The sequence below is a fragment of the Buteo buteo genome, chromosome 11, assembly GCF_964188355.1.
Source record: "Buteo buteo chromosome 11, bButBut1.hap1.1, whole genome shotgun sequence".
Lineage (NCBI taxonomy): Eukaryota > Metazoa > Chordata > Aves > Accipitriformes > Accipitridae > Buteo > Buteo buteo.
The window spans coordinates 30,125,734-30,147,762 of NC_134181.1; the positions used below are offsets into that span (position 1 = coordinate 30,125,734).

At 42.2% G+C, this 22,029-nt stretch overlaps 2 protein-coding genes across 17 annotated transcripts in view; one reads left to right on the forward strand and one right to left on the reverse strand.

Moving 5' to 3' along the window:
• ATXN2 (ataxin 2) overlaps positions 1-16,235 on the forward strand; it is a 53,150-nt gene extending 36,915 nt beyond the window's left edge. For 7 of the 11 annotated variants that reach the window (XM_075041235.1, XM_075041237.1, XM_075041240.1 and 4 more), the window contains 4 exons: positions 4,310-4,363; positions 9,836-9,981; positions 10,866-11,093; positions 14,505-16,235. In XM_075041235.1, the coding sequence (XP_074897336.1) occupies positions 4,310-4,363; positions 9,836-9,981; positions 10,866-11,093; positions 14,505-14,708 (632 nt within the window). In that variant the 3' untranslated portion in view covers positions 14,709-16,235. The remainder of the gene's footprint in view (positions 1-4,309; positions 4,364-9,835; positions 9,982-10,865; positions 11,094-14,504) is intronic. The other 4 variants (XM_075041236.1, XM_075041239.1, XM_075041242.1 and 1 more) reach the window with 3 other exon arrangements.
• Positions 16,236-17,217: 982 nt separating this feature from the next.
• Positions 17,218-22,029, reverse strand: part of SH2B3 (SH2B adaptor protein 3) — a 29,551-nt gene continuing 24,739 nt past the window's right edge. For all 6 annotated transcript variants that reach the window (XM_075041249.1, XM_075041252.1, XM_075041247.1 and 3 more), the window contains one exon: positions 17,218-22,014. In XM_075041249.1, the coding sequence (XP_074897350.1) occupies positions 21,719-22,014 (296 nt within the window). In that variant the 3' untranslated portion in view covers positions 17,218-21,718. The remainder of the gene's footprint in view (positions 22,015-22,029) is intronic.

Below are 22,029 nucleotides of genomic sequence, written 5' to 3' on the forward strand. Positions count from 1 at the left end.
TAAGTTCTTATGTTGTGCAGGGATGTATTTAATCTCGAGCTTCAAACATGGGTATCATTCAGATTACACCAGTAGATGTGGTTTATATTTCATAAGATGATGAGCAGAGCATTGAAAACTGAGCCACCTGGTTAAAATGAAAACTCAAGTATGCTGATTTCAGTAGGATGCCAGTGACCAAGATGAAATTTCAACCTGGGAGCTGCTAAAGAATATCTGCTGAAAGAAGTTTGTTCAAGTTCTCTTGATGCTTTTGACACAACATCCCTTGATTGTTTCTTGATTATAATTAGGACTTGTTTTATTGCAAGGCTATGACCTCAGTTTCAAAACTTGACTTTAGTTCTGACAATTAGTGAAATGCTGTCTTTATGATACTACTAGCATTATTAACAGTATGAACACTGCTGTTTAAGCAAAATAAAACATGTGTTGCTTACCTTTCTTTTTTGGTAAGTCAAGAATAAGTATATGAAATAGCTCATGTATTGCTCTGACTTTGACAGTTAGTCTCCAGCATTATCAGATGGGCATATTTCACTTACAGTGAAGTGCTGAAAATGTGGGTTACCTTGTTACAAAGTAAAATGTGAAAGAACTTCTAAAACGTTATAAATGTATGATGAATCAATGCCCAGTTCAGAGGAAAAAAAACTCACTGCAAAACATGCTATTGGAAAGAGGTAGAATCAAGGTTGCTAGAAGGCTTGGAAATTGTCATAAAATGTCAAAACAGCAGATGGTCTCTTGAAAACGTGGCATTTCAATACTTGTTATAGCATCTGAGGAAGACTTTTATTGGGTCACGTATATTATTGACTTAGATTCTAATAAAAGATTTTCTGTACCTTTAGACATCTTTGTATGTTTTCCGGTGCTTAGTTTTACACTGCTACTTAATGGAAGTCCATAATGTGTCATGAAAACTTACGAGGCTAAGAATCTGAAGTTTAGTGTGAAATTAATTCTGATTTTAAAAAGTCTGTGTCTTACCCATCTGAAAACATCCTGTCAGATCTCTGCAGTGGTATGGTAACATAGCTAAGAAACAAAAATAAGAGAGAGAAACCTTTTTTGACACTTGGAGGAAGAACATTTCAGCTCATTTGTGCTGAAGCTGAAATGGAAGTTACTTGTAGAGATTAAGTCTTTTCTCACAGGTCCTTGCTAATTGTATTACTTTGATCTTTTCAACTCTTGTGCTTGAGGTGTCCATGTAAACAGATCTTCTGTTTGCTTTTTCATTAGATTAAATAGAATTCCGATAAAGTGAATGATCAAAGGCTTTCAGACCTTTATTGGTGAAAACTCTCCTTTCAAATCCTAATTAAAATAAAACCAAACATGAGATAATCTGAGATTTGCTTCAAAATGGTTGCATGTGACTTCCTAGCAATTTCCCATTGTGCACCATCCTTATCTTCTGTAACCAGTGGGTTCTACAGCATTGAAGTGCAAGCCTGTTCCCTTGGTTGGCTTTGATCAGATGTCTGTATACTTTTTTCACTGATATTCTAACTTACAACTGTTAGATCTCATTTTGTGTTGGTTTTGCAGCTTGTCTGTTGTAGGTGACTACCTACCAGTGCAAACAACTAAGTTGGGTCAAACTTGAGAATTCTTTGGGATTTCCTGCCATGTAATGTAAATATTACTTTCCCAAGAGCACCTAATTTAACAGAAATTGCATGTCCTCCTGTGTTCTTTCAAGTAGCTACTTGGTCACTCTTCTAAATATTCTCCCACCTTCCCAGTAAATGATCAAGTGCTTGAAATTCTTGTTATTGAAACCATTCAACCCAGCTGGATCATGAACTCCATATGAGACACTTTTTTTAAGAGTATGTTCTTGCCATGTGCAGACGTGTTTATTGCCTAGTGAACATGAATTGGCTCAAATATACCCATAACTACAAAGTTTACAGTTAGCTACACATGAAATGACTTCTGATGTAGCGCAGCACTGTCTCAATTCAGATTTTTGCAAGTCTTCCATGTGCTGTGTACTTGAAGACCTTGCTTAGACAGATTGTGTTTCCTCAAAATGTGTCCATCTGTAACGTATTCACTTCAGCTTCCATTTATCGATATGTGAACACTTGGGAAAAATGTAGAAATGCCTAAGGTGATAAATATAAGCTGGTTATGGAGTACATTGCTAAAGAACAACGTGCTGGAATCATTCACATCTGATGGAGTGACTATAAGAAAGTATCCGTAACTTATGTTCTGTATTTTGGGAATCTTAAGTTTATCAGCAGTATCTTTGAACTAAATATACCAATGCAATTTGATTCTGGTCCTCTCTTAAAACTAATTTGAAGGTACAGAATAACAACTTCCTGAGAAACAACAACCACTGCTGCTTTTGATTTCTGGAGCACTTGCTTAAACAAGTTCTCAGATTTCCTTTTGGCTCTTTAAAATGGCTATCTGATTTTTTTTAAAAAAACACATTATTATTTTATTTTTTAATTTTTTTTTTCCCCCATTGACATCAGGGTTCAGTGGCCTATACTGCTTTTCTGTCCTTCAACGTACTAGTGCGTTCTTTGAGATAATTCTTGCAAAATTCACTCAATTTTTTTTCTGCGTATGTGGTAGAGAGAAGATGTCTGCAAGGACAACTGCACTGAGATGTGGGGGTTGGGGGGCACTGCTCATGAAGTATTCTTAAGGTGTGAAATATTTTCTGGTGAGATCTGAAACTCCATCTTCACTAATGGTTTGGGACAAGTTCAAAGTCTGTGGCAAGTAGTAACTGCCTGCCAGCCAAGAGAAATGCCTGTTGATCCATTAAGTGAACTACCCTCACTGCCAAAAATTTGGGTTTTGTTTTCCTTCCTGTCTTGTGAAGGAGGTTGCTGAATCCAAAATACATGCAGTGACCTACACTTGTTGATAAGCACTCTTCCATTTTAAAGAAAAGTATTTTTGTCTAATGCTGTTTAATGGGATATTTCTGCACTTCTGGGATTTCTTTGCCAGTTGTTACAGTGTCCTGCTTCTGTTTCACAACCCGCTGTTGACGAGCTGAAGAGAAGCAAAGCAGCTGAGCTGCGTGGTCACCAGTAGACCCATCTAAACATATGACGGAGTGTTTAAATTGTTGGGTTTTTCCCCTCAAAACACAATTGGGAAGGACGATGTTCAAACAACTATCTTTCTTCCCATCTACCAGCCAGACGATAAAAACGTCTATTACACAATTCAGCTTATAACTTCTGGAGACATGAGCAACTTAAATGTCCTTGTCAAGGAGAGTTTGAAATGCAGGCACTGCTGAAGCAGAGCAGTACACACACCTTTAACTGCCACACGCACATACCTGAACGCGGAGTTGTCATTCTTGCCCTGCTAAACTGCACGTTGGTTTTAGAACATACTGTCTGTCTTGGAAGTGTTGGTTCTGTGTGATCTCCCCGATACCAGTATCACTGGGCTGGTAGAGTTTGCTGGCCATGGTTTGCAGTTTGGCTGCTTGCTCTATGTCGCACAAAGACCCAAACTTGTCTTGTGCTGTTAGTAGAAAATTTGGTTATCTAAGTCGAGGGTGGATATATTCATTCCTGTGACAATGAACTTGTGTTAGATTTACCACATAGCTGAATTGCCTGTGTTTTCAGATAACTGGACTCCTCTGAAAAACTTTTGTGTTTAAAAACAAACTTGTGTAAAACCAGACCTTGGTTTTATACAGATGCATTTCCTGTTTTTTGTGCTCTCATTTCTGTCCCCATTCTCCCTTCCCCTTTCCCCTTCTGCATATGTTTTACTGGTCTGGTGTTGTCTCTAACTTTATCTGGTTTCTGTCTCAGCAGTAGAGTAAATTCTATTACCCTGATAGTACAATGGTGGATATAATATAAACTTCAGAGGATTCTCCAGGGACTAAGAGTGAACCAGTCACCAAAGGTGTCTTGGAAATGTTAAGAATGACAGTAATATAGCTGAAAAAGCAAGGGGCCAATTTCTGTTTTAGTGTAATTACGTTTTAACCTTCTTATTATAATGGACTGCAATAGACCATTAATTGACATAAAGTTGCTATTTGTGTTAATTAAGAACTGAAGACCTCAGTGTCACAGTTAAGAAGGAAGGCTTACTTGAGACTTGTGTTGTTTCATCTACACTCATTTGTAAAACTAAATATCCAGCTCTAAAGCACCTAAGTAAATAAAAATATCTGCATGGTTCTACAATCTTCAAAAAAAAAAATTTAAAAAAAAAAATGACACTGACCTTTCCAGAAGACGGGAAGTATGCACGTGGCAAGAGGCTAATTTACCTTTCTATTTCCCAAATTCAGCATGTCCCAAAATACCATACAGCAAGGAGACAGGCCCTTCTTTCTACTTTGCCAGTGAGTTGGGTTTTTTGTACTAATTTTGATTGTACAGAAAAGCACTTTCTAAAGAACAGATGTTAAAGGAATGGGACGTGTTGAGGGAACAAGTTTCCTTGCACCAAACCAGTATGTGGAAAACGCAGGAAGGTTCCGTTCAATGGACGGGGTGGGGTGGGGGTGGGTGAAGCTGTTGAACAGATTTATATGACCACAGGAAACTGATTTGTCATTTTTTAAAAAATGTATTTTGCACGTCAACTAATCTCTGACTTTACTACCCAGTCTTTTAATCTGCAACCAGAAGTGAGCGCTGCATGTGGATAGCCTCTGCTTAAAACCTGGTGAACTGCCTCACTCCCTTTCTTTCATGGCCCAAATGGGAGGTTTGAAACTTGGCAAGTTAATCAGCTGCCTAAAAGGAAAAGTATCTTGCGCCTCATCTCTTTAAAAAACTGTGGCTTGAATTCTGAGCCCCTGGGAGGAAATAACTTGAGTTGCAGCTGAGGTGAAGGAAGTTTTCTGTAGAGTCACTTTGGTGCCACTGAAGGAGTGCTGTGAACAATGTACTTTGTCATTATTATAATGAGAGTGACTAGACAAGGGCTCCTGGCTCTGGTGCTCCTGTGTGGTGTTGCTGGTGACATCAGTGTAAGCAATGGGAGAGGGGCTGATGTTTTCCACGCTCTCAGTACACAACAGCTAATACAGACTTTGGTTGCGTACGTGTACTGGGAAAGGCAGATAACTAAAAAATACTGCCTTGTATGTTGGTGTTCATCGTAGCACTTTGACAAAGCTGGTTGCGGGGGGGTGGTTGCAGGATGAACTGTAGCTGTCGCCAAAGACATGGGAAAGGAGGACTTGCAGTTTCAGGGTATTTTCGTACTTGCTTCTGTCCTGCAGTGAGACTTGTTGCTGTGTCTGTCTACAAGTCCATGCAGCCTATGCCAGGCACTCTTCTGGGTTTTTTTTTTTTTTTTTTTTGAGTTACCTCATGCAAGAGGGATGTGGGGAATACCACTCGTTCTCCAAAAATCTCTTCTGGAACAGACTTCCTGTGTTTCTTGTACAGAAATGGTTCTGCATGAACTAGTCTTGTAGGATGTTGACCTGTCCTGTTTTCATGTGTCTTGGTTTGGTGCACTGAAATAACTTTAATAAGCTCGTTCCTTTCGTGGATAATCTTTTAAGTGAAGTCCACTCTACCTGTGTAAAATGACTTCTTTAAATGTTTGTATTATGAAAGAAACATTTGCTATTTCTTTGCTTCCTACCATTCAGGTCTTTTAAATGTAGTTATCCTCACCATCTTACTGGGTCTGGCAATAGTTTTGAAGCTTGTTCACTGGTCAGTTCTTGAAAATAGGCTCCTCAGTGCATCTTTGGATGATGACCAACGATGACCACCATTGGCAGCATTGAAATTCCGACCAGGGAAAATATGAAATTACATTTTATGGTTTTTGCATATATCTTTCTAGCTGGGAGTTCTGCTTGGTTTCTGCTGCTCTGACCTCTTTTGATTTCAGCTCCTTCTGTGGGTTTGATGGCTGACTACTACTTGTTTGCCTCTCAGAAAAAATGGGTTGCACTTTTGTAGAGTTGGATTCAGTAATTCAATCCATCTGATATTTTTTGCTCCCTTCATTACTGAATCACATATTTTCACTGTGTATCCCTGCAAGGTTAGTGCAGCTAAATATTTCATGTTAGGAACCAACTTGATCAAAAAGATGCTGAAGTGAAGCAGGTTAGCCCAGGGAGTATTTCTGGGAGCGAGGAACTTAAGGCATAAAGGGTGAGAAAAACAGCGTGTTTGTGTTGGAATGAGCTGATGTTGTTTGCAGCAAGGAGATACGCAGAGCTGTTTTGTCTTTTCCTAGAGCTTTCTCAGCACTTTCTTGGATACTAGATGGTCATTTGAAAAATCTCCAAAGTACTGACAATTGGGGGAAAATGTTGGATAATTGGTGATTTTTTTTTTTCCCCACCTCCTGTCTTATCTTGTTTGCTATTTGATATGTGTAGTGAACTGTTTTGATGAACAGGCAAAAATACTTGAAAAAAGTCACAGTGAAAGTGCTTTAGTTATGGCTAAGCAGGTGAATTTCTCATGACTGTTTTGCAAGACTTCTTTCACAGGCTTGCTAGTCTCATAGATTTGATTGGCTTGTCACGAACTATTAATTATACTAGCTAAACATGGAAAACCTTGTACATTTCTAGAGTTGAAGTTTGAACTCTGAACTAACAAAGATCTGTGCATGTATTTCAGACTTGCTGCCACTCGTCCTGAACCATTCTTGATTTGTATGCAGTATCTGTACAGGATTTAGATAAGTGTCCAAATAACGTTTTTTTGAAAGGCACTTTTAATATTACTATTAAAACATAATTTGCAGCAGCATCTGAAGTAGTTTTAGCCAAACTTGTAGAGCTTTATTAGAGTGATTTGTTAAAGACAAAATGGGGGAGAGAAGAAGCTAGGCAAATAAAAATTCTTCAGTATAAAAAAAATCTAGTACTTCAAATGCAAAGCTATGGATAAAAGATATTAGAAGGTTATGGAAGAGCTGCTACTATGACAAAAACTTGATCCTCCCCCTGCTTCTGTATCTATTCTTTAGGGTACTATTCCTAGGTTTAACTGGTTTCTTAAACGAGAAATTCTTCATTGTGAAGTTTTATTGTATAATGTATCTGCTTCAGAATAACTTAGTTTATTATTCTCTCGGCTATAAAGAGTGGAAGATGAATTGAACAAATGGTTTAAGGGAGTACCACATTATTTCAGGGGCTCTTAACAAGTAATGTGGCAGGATGTGGGAAGCCTTGAATATCTTACAACTTGGAGTTAATTTTCATATACATTTAAAAACCTCTTGAATGGAGTTGAAGTTAATTTATAGTCAGGCATGCCAGCTCTGTGGCTGAGGCAGTGGGATGAGAGCTGAGGAAGATTTCTGGTAGCATGTCCTTTGGCAAGCAAGTCAATCCCTCTATGCATTTATTTCTATTGCTTTGACAGAGATAGTAACTTTTGGCCTTCTTCAGAGTGTGTGTAATAATGAGGTTGAGAAATTTCCTACTGTAGGAAGCTGTAAACTGCATACTGTAAAAATGATCAGTGTTTCCACTGATAGTTTTCACGTATTTGTTGTAAGAAGGAGTGATGTTTGAAAGTCAGATAGAAGAGTAGTGGGGATGCTGCTGCAAAATAAATTTTAGTAGTGATATGAAAAAAAATAAAGACTTCTTGCATTTGAAAGTGTAACAAAGTGCTATGGCAGAAGGTACTGGTAGTTTTGACAGTGTGTGTAGAAAATATGGAGGTGTTTTTAAAACCCCTCTCAGAAATGTTCATAGTGTATGAATATGCTTGTACACTCATGCTTAAGTACACTTACATACTCATGCATGTTAGGATCAACTCCAGACTGCAAGAATTTAGGATTACAAATGTATATGAAGTTCATCTGCATTAATAGCCTGAAACTGTAGTGCACATCACTGTTAGACCAGATTTGCTCAGTAAAGATTTAATAGAGCTTTCAAGACAGCAGTGCAGGATTAAATTAAATGTGGTAGACAGTCATTTCCTAAAGGAGAGACCTTCATAGTGGCCTGTACAGGGGAGAAAAATCTCAATTAGGCAAAAAGAAACTGCCTATATGTATTCTAGTGAGTTTGAATATTTTAGAACTAGTATTTGTAAGCTTTATAACAAGCCAAACTGGAGGAAAACAAGTATTTGCACAGAGTAGTAGTGTGTCAGGTCTGGTTAATAGAGCACAATAGGGTTGCTGTCTTTCTGAGACTTGCTTTTGCTGAATAGTATTGTGCCTTCAGATGCAGCTACATTTTTGTCCGTTTTCTCCACCCATCTTGTCTTTCATCCTTTACATACACTCAGGCTATTCTGTGTCTTCATGAACCTAGGGCCCAGCACAGTACAGCTCATCAGAAGCTGCAGCAAACAGTTACTCGCAAAAGGGAGACAACATACCTCACTAGCAGTGAACACATGGGGCAGGTGGTTGCTGCATAATGGTTGCACTTGAAGTTTCTCCCTGTGCCCTGCTTCTCAGGTTTGTTTACTAGGGCAAGAAAACACCACTAGAAAACCCATCACTTCTAAAGGCATGCTGCAGACAGGCACTTCATGGGCCATCAAGTTCTCATATAATACAAATGCCATTAAAAAAGCTGTAACCTGATAGTAAGCAGTAATTCAATCAGAACAACAAAAAGGTACCAAAATAAATACAGAGCAGTTGGAGGGAAGATTCAGGAGCAGGTTGATAGTTTGCTTTGACCATTTTGTCTTTTAGCACTATTGTCAGCAAAACTAGCCTTGGTCTTGACAAGCTGTAATACTGGAGAGAGTGGTGCGCGTTGTCACATGCAGAAGTGTAGTTGCAAACTGTGGACTGGTTGTTGCACAAGATCTAAAAGCAGTAGAAGGGAATAGGCAAAGTATCTTCATTTTCTTAGGGTCTTGCTTTCAGCTTGCATGCTTTGTGTTTAAAGGAAGACTTGCTAGCATTATGGCTTTTTGTACTTTCTTAGATTCCCTCAGAAGTTAAAAAAAATTATATATATATATATGTTTTTTTAGTGTGGCTAATTTTGAAGCAGAACAGACCAGGACTCCTCAAGGAGGGACTTGTTGATAGTAGTTTGTTGTTGGAGACTGGTATGGCTGTAGCAACAGATGTAGTTTCACTGGTGTGAAAGTTTTATGTTAAGTTTTTTCCTTTTTTTGAATTTTGTACCTTATTTGCTACTGTTTCAAGGAATTAAGAATTTCATGGCAGTGTTGAGAAGCTTGTAGAATGGTGGTGACCCAGAACAGACTCTGTAATTGGCCTTGAGGGGAGAGGCAAGATACGTTATTTTAGTACAAGATACTGGCTTCAGCAAAAATTTGATGCTCAAGCAGCCTCAGTTTTCTCAGCTGTTATGTATATACTGTGTGTCCCTATAGCTCTTAAGTGTACATGCAGTGTACTTTACACTGACTGTACTGTGAGCAATTTCCAGAAGAGTAGCATGGTGAGGTTAGCCAGGTATAAGGCCAAAGAATTTTTTGGATGGTGGAAATAAAAATGGCTTGTAACACCTTTGAAAAGTGTATTTCAGGAAAAACTAAATTGTATGAAAATGATAAATTTGATATTTTAAACTGGTCTGTTTGACAAAACAAAAGATTAAATACTGCTTTTTTCTATGTAGTATCTGTTACATTGTCAAACTAGGGAAGATGAACTGTCTAATTATGGTTATTTATAGACTTTCCTGCAAAACCAAACTACACAAAAGCAAGGTAAGATACTCAGCTATTTGCAAGATAAATATTTTTTAGAGGGGGGAGGGAATATATTTACAGTATGTTTTGAGATATATGGAAATCTTCAAGTGCAGATGGTGATTTGATGAGATGCATGTTTTGTATCTGTTGTTAAATGTTCTTCTTTTTCATCCTAGTTTCCACTGGCTCACTTGCTCAGCAGTATGCCCACCCTAATGCTACCCTGCATCCGCATCCTCCGCATCCTCAGCCTTCTGCCACACCAACTGGCCAGCAGCAAAGCCAACATGCTGGAAGCCACCCTGCTCCTAGCCCCGTGCAGGTAACAGAACTCAAGGGAGTGAATGTCTTTAAATTATATTTAACATGCTCTACTGGAAGGTACTGCATCTGTCTGGTGCTTGACTTCGATAGATTGATTTCTTTGAGAGGAAAAATGGTAGGATGGAGTAGTTAACCCAAACGAGCTTCATGTGACAGAGCTCATGCAGGACTTGTCTAGATTCCCCTCTGTTTTCTGAAGGGAAATAAGTAGAACTATGTAAGTTAATTTTTCTCTGATTGCAGTGGGTAGGACTCAAAGGTCGTAGGCTCATGACATGGTTTGTTAGATAAGCTAGTGGAAAAACTTGTGGCAGTCCCTTTTCCTTAGAAAGGACCAATATCAGAGTCCAGCCATTCATTTCTCCCTCTTCACAGGGGATGAAGTATAGCTTAGTTCTGTGTTATGATTAAGGAAGGATCATAATTTTGTCAGAGCTTTAATGTGAGTGAAGTTACAACTGGAAATAGCAGATAAATGCTGAAAAGCATTTGATTGTATTTTGTCAAAGACAAGCAGCTGAAAACAAAATAGGCCTCGTGATAGTGCTGCATGCCTTAGTTACCTACTGGTAATAACTTTGGGCAGCTAAGTGCCATGATGAATTATATCCAGCTCCATGGTTGCATGGTTGCTTTTACCTGGCAATCGAGGTTCTATTTTCCAAGCTCCTGGTCACGTGACTTTCTAGCACAAAGAGAAAACGAGCCTAGTGGTATTGAAATTAGTTTCCTCATCGCCATAGGTGTGGTAATCCTTAGATTTGCCACTTAAAAGATTCACTATTCAGAGCAGTTTTGCAAACCTTTCTTACACTAGTTTACAGAATAAATGTGTCTCACTTGTAGACCATAACCTAAATGATCTTTTATCTTTTTTTGCAGCATCATCAGCACCAGGCTGCTCAGGCACTCCACCTGGCAAACCCACAACAGCAGTCGGCAATTTACCACGCAGGTCTAGCTCCAACCCCACCTTCCATGACGCCAGGCTCCAATACGCAGTCTCCACAAAATAGTTTTCCTACAGCACAACAAACAGTCTTCACCATTCATCCCTCCCATGTTCAACCTGCATATACCAATCCGCCACACATGGCCCATGTCCCCCAGGTAAACACAGTTTAACAACCTTCAAGACTAAATGTCTTAATGCCACAAAGTTAGGACAGTCGGGCCTGCTGAAGTGATTTCCATTCTGTCACCTCTCAGCACAGACTACCTGTTGTGTTATTTAGGTTTCTGTCTGTACATTGCCTTTATTTAGAATTTTACAAGATATTTGGACCTCAGCTTCCAACACCCAGTGCATCTACAACTGTAGTTTAACGAAGACATCTTAAGCTGGCACTGCTACTGAAAGAAATTGAGCTCTCTTCCCAGTTCCTGGCTCCCACCCTTGTCCTGCCCCACCATTCTGCTCACAGAACTGTTTGGCCATGCAGCAAACCAGACTGGGGATGTGATTCAGCTGAAGTGTGCCTCCCCTACCCCCATTTTAGGCTATTTCTCAGTCAAATCAGTTCACTACTCAGGTTCACTGCATGATCACAGGAAGAGCTGGCATACAGAAAGGTTGGAGGTGAGAGCTGAGTGGAGGAAGGCTGAATTGCTGCTTTTGGTGACAGTTTTAGGCTCTGCATTGTAGTCAAATTTATACAAGTATGTCCAGTAAAGGATATTACACAGGATTACCAGGGAGTAGCAAGGCACTGCAATGGGAGATAAGTGAGATTCAGTTCAGATGACTGCAAGATGATCCTTGCTGAAAGAGAAAATCGTGTGTGTGTGTGTATATATGTGTCTGTGTGTGGTTCTAAATGAATAGCTTATGCAGAAGATCCCTGATGATTGTTGGGCAACTTAACAACAGTCCTTGCTTCAGGATCAGCAACCCACTTCTCTTAACTGCTCTCTTGTGGTCAACTCACTGAAAAAAGGATTTTGGGAAGGGAAGCACATGACTGATTAATCAAGAGCTCTGCATAAAGCAGTGTTACAAAGATTTTCTGATGTTTACTAAATCTCATGGATTTAGTTTGCTTTGTCAAGAACGGAAGTTAATCAGTAGTTAGCCTGCACAATTTCTTCAGACCAAGTACTTGGTGTCTGGCTTGTGCCTTCTCATACAGGTTAACAGTAGTTTGGGATATCATGGCTAACTGTAATTAGGGAGGTTAGTCTAATAGGTGTCCAGTCCCTTGCAGAATTCTGATAAAGTCTTTGCTTTGGTCCCTGGGACAGTCAGTTAAGCCAATGAATAGTTATTTAGGAATTGTTTTACTGATGTTGAGTTTTTAGCTTTTTAATTCCTTTAGGCTTTTAATTTCTCTGCTTTTGTACTGTGGGAGGATTAGGAGAGGATGTCCCAACTTGACTACTGCTGTGGCATCTTGCCATGTCCTCGCAGGCCCTCTTTTCTGCCAGAAACAAGATACTTGCTCTGCTCTGGTGTGATGGCACTGGTGTGAATGCCTAGGTTGTAGAGCTTCTCAGGGTGCCTTGCATGCAACCCTTCAGAAGGGTCTTGCTTCAAGCTCCTGGGTTAGTGGCATGCTCAGTGCCATGCCTTGAAACATGAAACATGAAACATGTTTGTTTCAAGGTCAGCTTAAAGGTAAAACTGTACCTGAATTGTGCTGTACACTTCATGGCCAGGCCCATGCCTGCGCTGTAGGATGCGACCATTGCCTTCCTTTCTGTGTGCCAAGCAGTTAATAAGCAAACCTTGCTAAACCAAATTGGATGCAACTTTTAGTCAGAACTGACTGCTCAGTCAGGATTTTTTAGCAATCACAGGTAAAGCCTGCCTTACCCTTGATTTTTGACTTATGCAGTCTCTTCTGCTGTAACTCTTTTAGGATGAAAACTACAATCTATAATCCATGATACTTATACCAAACTAACTCACTTTTCAAAATGAAGTAGCTCCCTCAAAAATCCCTAATGAAGGAATAACTACAGTTCTCTAAGAAATTTTAAATGCACGTAATTATTCCATTGTGGAGAAACGAATCACTGGATTTAATAGTTTCTTAGCAGCCTAATTTCCAAATTCTGAACACAATTCTGAAATACCATATAGTAGGAATTTCAGTTAGGCTAACACAGGGGATCAATTGAATTTCCCTTTAGGTTATCAGATGAATCTTGAGCTGTTAGATATCCCACTTGAGAGACAGTACTTTAAAATTCATTACAGCGTACTGTCAGCTGCCAATTTGTAAAGTCTTTGAGCCACAGCAGAAAATTTTTATCCAACGTGTGTATTGAATATAGCTGCTTATGAATAGCTGCTTTATAATGATGGCTGCTATAATAGTATTTTTGTCAAAGTAAAAATGGTGCTGATCCTGAAAGGTATTTCTGTTTCACAGCCTTATCTTCTAAGCCCTTTTTAGAGCAAGAGTGAGATTTGAATTGCAGTTCCTGCCTTTAAAGGCTTCTTCAGTGCTACTAATACAGCGCAAGTCCGATACAGAGTTTGAGGAATGTCTGTGATTAGTCAAGTAACCCTTTTGTCTTTAAGAAATAAAGTTGTAGCCACTATCTGCTATCTGTCTTTACCGGCATGTGAATTTTCTGAGGCTGCAATTATTGCACCATAGTGCTCTTTTAATGGAATATGGTATAAGGACAAAGGAAATCTTAGATACAAATGCCTTGCCCCCCCCCCCCCCCCAAGAGAAACCCACTGAGAGCTCTAAGAGTTCCTTAATGTTTTATGCTTTTAAGAAACTAGTCTTCACTAGATTTTTAAATGAAAAAATTGATGACCTCTAGAATCATGAACTGCTCTGAGCTGAAGAAGCCAACTGACAAGTTACTGCACTTGTTTGCCAGAAGGTGATCAGCCATCATAAAGATTAATCTCCTTTTCCGCTGAGACTTAACTATGATTGCTTAGATTACACAAGGACCTTAACTGTGATGAACTTAACTGGAAACAGAACAAAGCTGACCTAACAGTATAAAGGGATGAAATCACTCATCTTAGAATGACTGCTTAGATGAACGATAATGTGGGCACAGGTCACTGGAGAGAGTGGTTTCTAGGGCAGGGAGCCATGAAAGAATGTGGAGTTGTGTAATGAGCAGCTGAGGAAGGGATGCCAGACTCCCAGTGCGTGTGAAGTTTGTGTCTGTACCCAGTGCATTCTCCGCATAGGAAGTGCTTTGATGTAGGTTACTAGCAGTAATGTTTTGAAGATTTGTTGCTGAGGTTGTTTTTTTTTAATATCTCACTGTTTAATGCTGGCAGTTTCTCCCAGTGCTCACTGTCCAAATAGCTAAAATTGAGAATGTGACTCAAAGCCAGCAGTAAGGATTTGAGCCCTTCCCCACCCCCACCCCCCCCCAGTTATTATTTTTGTGTTAAGTTCTCTGACTTAATCCCTATAGCTAATCTAGTTAAAATGGAGTAAATCTCTGGATTTACTGGTACAGCTGGAGAAAACTTGACAGTCATGTGGCCAGGAGTGATGCCTCCTTGTGACCATTATACTAAAGAGCTCTTTGTTTCAGGCTCATGTACAGTCAGGAATGGTTCCTTCTCACCCAACTGCCCATGCTCCAATGATGCTAATGACGACACAGCCACCTGGTGGTCCCCAAGCCGCCATCGCTCAAAGTGCACTACAGCCCATTCCAGTCTCGACAACAACACATTTCCCCTATATGACGCACCCTTCAGGTGAGGAGTGTGTGCCCGGGAGACCTGCACCTTAACTGAGCCAGGTCGTAGTAGTGAGAACTGTTATGAAACAGATTTGGGGAAAATAACAAAAAAAACCAAACAAACAAACAAAAAAAAACCAAACAAAAAAAAAACCTGAAGATGTCCTTGTAGAGTGGCAGGCTGCTGAAGGCAGACTGTTTCTACATTTCGCATTTATACTTTGCCAGCCCAAATGTGAGCCTAGATAAGCGTGTGAGATTTAGCTAATTTAGCAGAGATGTTGCTTCTCTCTAGCTGAAGTAGAGAAATGGATAACTATGCAGATACTGGCACTGTGGGACTGTATTCTTCCAGGGTTTGCTGTGGTTTTGCCGTGGGGGATGGACTGTTTGTGTAGTCTGTTTATAATGATCTGGGGTTTTATTAAATACAAAGTGATCGGTCTGGAGGATAGGAGTGAAAATGTTGCTTGGGGGTAGGGCTGTTAGACTTCTAGTGACTGAAGTAAAGTGACACTGAAGTCTAACCTTTAATTCAGAGTAACATTCTGCAGCTTTACTTTTTGGGAAAAGTAGGTGCTGTATGACTTCTTTCTACTTTAAATTTAACCTTACCTAGGTTTCTTTATTATTCGTTTCCAAACAGCTTCTAAACTTCTGTAGTGAACTAGTTACCTGATCTTGTTTCTTGGGGAATGTGTGAGCAGAACAAGGCTGCTTTCTGAGGGTTTAAGTAGGGAAAAAAACATCCAAAGGACATCTTGATATGCAGGGTTTTGTTTTGTTCTCTAAAAAAAAAAAAAAAAAAAAAAGAGAGAAAAAAGAAAAAAAATTTAAAAGTTCAGCTCAGTAGTTGTCCTGTGACCACTTTACTAGCAAACTGTTGTGTGGCTTGCCAATTTATTATTTACATTTGAACTTTTTTTTTACAGTACAAGCCCACCACCAACAGCAGTTGTAAGGCTCATCTGGAATAACTGAAAGGCTGGATACCTTTTGTAGGCCAAATACCCTCCTTCTACTGCTTCTGCCAACTGGAAGCACAGAAAACTAGAATTTCATTTTATTTTGTTTAAAAAAAAAAAAAATTTGATTTCTTGTAACATCCACTAGGAATGCTAACAGTTCATCTTGCAGTGGGAGAGATTCGGACTGAGTAGAGGCATTTAGGAACTTGTGGGCTATTCCATAATTCCATGCACTGTATCTGAGTCCTGCAAGTGCCCCAACTCTGCTTGCTGAAAACTGGAAGTTATTTATTTTTTAATGACCCTTCAAAGTTATGAACTCATCAGCTAGCAAAAGAAGTAACAAGAGTGATTCTTGCTGCTATTATCACTAAAAATCAAGACTTGGAGATCCCTTTTACTTCTAACTAAACTTGAAACAGGTTCAGTAAAAAAAAAAAATTCTAATCGTCAAACTGATGAATTATTATTTATAAATCACGTTTGATGAGATAATCACTATCGTGAGACAGTGATGTAACTTTTAAGTTAAGAAAACTTTTACTTTGTAGATAATATAAAATAAAAACTTAAAAAAAAATTAAAAAATAAAAAAAGTTTTAAAAACTGACCTACTTAGTGTTTGTGTCTTGTTTTACCAGTATCTTATTGTCATGTGTTCTCCAGCTTTCAATCCAAATTGGAGCGAATGTTTTATTTAGCGTCAGGTAAGCTTTGCTCTGTGTCTCTGTTGTGTGCTGCTGCTGTGTCGTGTGTGTGCCCCACACCATGAAACCAAATCTGTTATATTTGACTTGTGGGGCCATTACAAAAATAAGTGAAAGGTTTCAAGATGAGAAGTTTGGTAGAGGTTTTCAGCAACTTCTTGTGTTCGGATCAATTCCCTAATGCCTCAGCCTTACACTGTTCTGGTGGGTGTCACAGACGATGTCACGACTGGGCCTTGAGGCTTAAGATGATAAAACTCTACAAAGTCCATGGTGCTGCTGGAGAATGAAAGCAAGAAATCGGGGTAAGCATTCCTGAGCAAAATGGTAAAAAGGTTGGGAAAAGGATAGGAGAAAGCACAGTTGACTACCACCTTCCTCAGTAATGTGCAGACTAGTTATTGCTGCTTATGAAGTGCTGGGGTCTTCCTAACTGTTCTGTACGGTACAGGCATCCTGTGATGGCTAACCAAAAGATGATGCTGGTTAAAGTGGATTATAATATAGTTGCACTTCAGAGGCAGGACAAATAAACTGTACAAGCTTTCATGGATGGCCATTAATGTCACATCGTGGCTTGGTGAAAAACAGGCAGAGGAATACAAGTACTGCTGCAGCTTCTGTCTTAATCCTTCCAGGTCAGCAGTGCAGTAAAATGTAATGAATTCATGTTCAGGTGGGCAGCAGGGGGCATGAGACCATCAGGGAAGGTGGTGGTGACCTGGGGCAGGACTCCCTGAATGGGTCTTGTGAGAAGGAACAGCTTCCTCACACAGGCTGTCGGCTTGCTTTTCATTTCTAAGGGAGGGTTTCTGTCTTTTAGCATCCAGTATCTGTTAAAATAGTACCCAGGCACCTAGAGAGAATCAGACTAAAGACCAGAAGTGAGAAACAAGTTCTAAAAACAGTTTATTAAGAGTAGAATTTTTTATATTATGGTAAAATTGCATTATTCAAGAATAAGTTACTTGTACAGTACATACAGAAACAATACATAGAAAAACCTACTATACAAGAATAACTCTTCTGTGCAGGTGAAAAGTAGAATTTTCAGATGAATATACTTTTCATCCAACAAACTGTTGGTTTTTATCATCCTGCTAAAGGCTGAATTAGAGAATGCAGTCGCCTCCCCACCTCTGGTAGCTGCTGGTGAAGGCTAGGGTCTGTTTAGATCGAACAAGATTGAATTAAAATTTGAAGTACTCAAACCTGTTAGTTTGGTGGTGCCCCTCCTCAGGGCTGGGATGGGGGAGGGAGGGATGGATGAAGGTATTAAATAATGCTTTGTGCACCAACTTCTTCAGAACCTGTCACCTGTAGGGACACACGAAAGCCACCGATGGGGAGAGTCTGTTCGCAAACAGCAAGTGGTTTCCAAAGCACGAGATGGAGATGAGGGAGAGAAGTTCTGGCTGGACCCTAGTTTTAGGTTATGCACTAAGCCAGGTCCCTGCTGTCAGAGAGAGCAAAGGCACTGCCTGTTTTGCATCTTTATTGCCAAAAACAGCTGTCCTGAGTAGCTGGCTGAACTGGGGCTTCCCTCCCTACCAGCCCTCTCCGCGGGGCTGCATGAGTGGTCATCGGGCAAGGGCTCCAGCCAAAGGCACCGAGAGTCGCTGCCGGTTGGGTCATGGCTTTGTTAGGTTGGATCCAAATTTGTGTTGCATGTGCCCGTCTCCAGGGCCAAGGCACAAGCCAGTGGTCACCTCCAACTTTGTTTCAGCTCCAGGAAACACTCTTTCTACTCTATAGGAGGCCAGGAGGTGGCCGTACCTGCAGCACACAGCCATGCGGGGGCTCATCCCTTGGCTTTCCCTCCTCCCAAAACTCAATGCTGATACTTCATCAACACCGCTAAAAACCCACATGGGCCAGGAAACTAAACCTGCGAAGTCCTAGGCTCTTCTCCCAAGTTACTAGAAGAATCTAAAAATTCCTTCAAGTTGCTTATATTCCATAGAATGGAATGGCTTAATGCTCTTTGCCCACTACTATAATAGAGGCGTACCTTATGGGCTGGATTAATGTAGCCAAGCGTGCTGGCAGGAGCAGAGGTAGGGCTGCCTGTCAGCTTCTGACCTGTGTCACAAGCCTGGTGCTTTCTAAGAGAAAGCCAAACTCAATCGTCCAGGAGCTGGGGAAATAGTCCCCCAAAAACCCCTCAGGTCCTGGTGCAGCTGGGGTTGGGACCACAGCGGGTCAGAGCTGCGGCAGAGCGGAGGACTAAGGTGGGCAGATGGTGGAGCTGGGTGGTTGGACAGCCCTTGGCTACCTTGTTGGTGAGGTCTGAGATGGAAATAATTCCATTAAATAATCAGAGTGACTCTCCTACTGCTCACTAGCGGGGAGAACGGAAGTTCACATCCACCGGAGTCTGTGTGCACAGGGGAAGTGGCTGACGGGGCGATAATGAACTCAACATATATTTTGCTAATCAAGCACAGCAATTTCCATTTATACTATGGAGAAACCCCTTGTAATTAAACTGCAGGTTAAAAATATCACGTGTGTGCATGTTTAGTTGGCACTTGAACAACAAGCCCCAGCATGCCAGAACAACCCATCCCAGCAGCAGCAGCATCTGATTTATCTGGCAAGAGCTGCGCGGGCTGTGAATAGCAATCCCTTTTCCCAGCCCCTTCTTTCTTGCAGATGCTCTGAGTGTAGGGGGATTTGGGTGAGACTACCTCGTCTTTTGGGACTGCCTGGAGCTCAGCAGGACTTAAATCAGCTCTTTGAACCTTAGCAAGATTTAGCACATGCAAGTGTTTTCTGAGGTGTGCATGCTCCGGGAACCATGCACCAAGCAGGCAAAGGAGCTGACGACTTGTGCTATGCTTCCTCCCCTTCCCCTCTTCATCCCTATAAATGCAAGACCACGGGGAGTTATTTATTAGCAATGGAGGGAGCTGATTTGCCTGGCACAAACCAGCCCCGGCTATATGCTCCTGCCATTCGGTGCAGCCTTTGTGCTGGTCTGGGGAGGAAAATGGGATGCAGATATGGCCAAGGACACGGCTGGCTTTGTTTCCCTGGCAGCCTCGTCGGGTTTGGCAGCGCTGGAGGTGCAGCCGGCCAGTGCAATTTGCTCCTGTTTCAAGAGTGAGCATGCAACGGTGTGTGCTAAGCACCGGGAAATGCTGCTCCCTGCTGAAATACAGGATTGCTCCCCGTGTGCCCATTTCCAAGTTATTTTAAACAGAGGAAAGGGGAAAAAAGACCTTGCCTGCTCTGAATGTACGAAGACAGCTCAAGAGAGGGCTGGAGCAAGAGATGGGGAGGCATAAAATGCAAATCCTAAGTGATTTCTTCAGTTGATGGTATCCAGTTTCTCCCTGCCCTCATCCTTTGACTACTACTTATAAAACCAGATCTGCTCTCACAGCCACTGCGTTTGGCCCCGGCTGTTTTGGCCCTGCCTGGTCCCGGCTCCTGCCTGCGCTACATCTGCCCTTTCTGGCCCAGCCCAGCACAACAGCGCCGTGATCTTGCCCTTCATCCTGACCTTGAGCAGAGCTTGGCTCCTTGGGCTTTGACTACCAACGGGGCTCACCACGCACTGGCTTAACAGCAAACCCCTGTCTAGAGGCTGGATTTTTGCAAACTCCTTAATTTGGCTCCACAAGGCTTTTTGTTTGCTTGCTTTCAAATTAATTCCTAAATGTTAATGCTCCAGATGGCTCCCACCTCTACTGCAATTTCAAGGAAAATAAATATAAAAATAAAAGGCTTTCCTGCAAGGCAATTTTAAGGCAAGTTTTGCATCCGAAATCCTGGGGAGTGCCGCACGGGCTGTGCTGAGAAATCTGGAAGTTGAATGCTGCGAACATCCCCTCCTGCGTGTTGCAACGGCTCCAGCCCCTTCCTTATTCTTAAAATAACGTCAGCTTCTAAGAAGCAGTTCCTCTCTCGGCGCGGCCGCACCGGCTGCCCCAGGCGCTGGCAGGTAAAGCGGCACTGGGGCTCGGCGGCACCGATGGTTGCAGAACCCGAAAACAGCAGCGGAGGTTGGGGCACGGCCACGCTCCCGGCTCCGGAGCTGCTCTCCTTGTGCGGGTGCCTTTGCCGGGGATTTGGGGGGGACATTGAGCCCCGGGGATTTGCTGGATGTGTGGTTGTTCCTGCGGTAGCTATAGCAGTGCCTACATCTCGCTTGGCGTGCAGCTCACTGTGCAAGCAATCAGTGCTCCTAGGGCGAGATGCACACGGGCGAATAGGTTAAAGTGCCTGCTGTGTGTGTAATTACAGCCGTCGAGATGGCGACCCACCGGCCTCCTTCGTCTAAGGCACGTCGGGGGTGCAGCCCCTCTGTGGGCTTGGGGGGGTTGGCTGGGAGAGGCTTCTACTCCAGGCAAGAGGCAGTTGCATAGCTTTAAATATCGCCAAACCCTTGGTTACGCAGTGTTTTATGGGGGAAAAAAGGCAGGTGAGAGCGGGGTGGGCAGTCGCCTGTGCTGGCGAGGTAAAAAAATATTCTGGGCGGGAAAACTCACTTTAGATTTGTGCCTAAAATACCTCCATCACCGGGATAAAATGCCTCCATCACCGGGATAAAACACTTCCATCACTGGGATAAAATGCCTCCATCACTGGGAGGAGTGGTTTGCTGTCAGTCTCCACGTTAGTTCTCAGCTAGTGACATTATTAGTGATGGAGCAGTTAGTGTTCACATCTTAATTAGCAAGGCTAATGGTGTAAGTATTTCTCTGGCTGGTGCAAGGAGTGACTGCAACTGTGCTGGGTTAAAAAAGAAGAGCAAGAAAAGCCAGGTTTTGCCTTATCTAAAAATAAAGCCCAAACTCTGATCACGATCATCATCTTCACCCGATGCAGGAGCTCAGCTCCGGCAGGTCAGAGTTTGCTGGTGGGTTTGGCAACAGCATCACGTGCTGGCGTGGGAGGATGGGGCTCGTCTTCTCCTGTGCAGCCCGGAGCAGCAACTGGTCGATGAATTTATAATCCACCTTTTTTTTTCTTCTTTTTTTTCTTTCCTTTTTTTTTTTTCCTTTCTCCAATTATATTGGTGTAACGCAAGACCCCGGTTCCTTCACTGGGCACTGTCGTGCCAGGGACAGGTGGGACACCGAGCCCGACAGTGCGATGCTCGGCACACAGGGACGCAGGCACGAGCGGTGTGTGTAAACAGTAACAAGAAAGCTTTGATAATAACAACAAAAATAAAAATAAAAGGCCCTTTAACAGGCCAAAGAGAGGGAGCACACCCGTACTGGAGTGAAAAATTACCCCCTTCCTTGCAAAAATACAATAATCATCCCTAACCAGAAGGAAGAAACTAGGTACATTCTTTCTCTCGATGGGATACCCGGAAGGTCTCTAGGATTTCTCCACCCAAAAGTGCACCCCAGTGCCGGCACGGTGCCCGTCAGAGCGGCGTGTACTGGTTGTCGATGGCGCGGACGTGGCCCCGTCCTGGCGCCTCCACCTCGTAGTCCGAATCGCGGGGCCGGGGGCCGGGGATCACGGCTGCCCTGCTCGGGCGCAGGCTCTGCGCCAGCTCGGCCGGCGGCGGCACCAGGTGGAAGATCTGCTCCGGTGGGGGACCTGGGGGTGTCTCGTCGGGGCCGCGGGGGCAGGAGGAGCCGGCGGGGGTGAGGCTGAATTCGGGGCTCCAGCCGGGGACGGGCAGGGGGAGAGGGACCATGCTGCCGGAGCTGGGAGCTGCAGGCGGAGGGG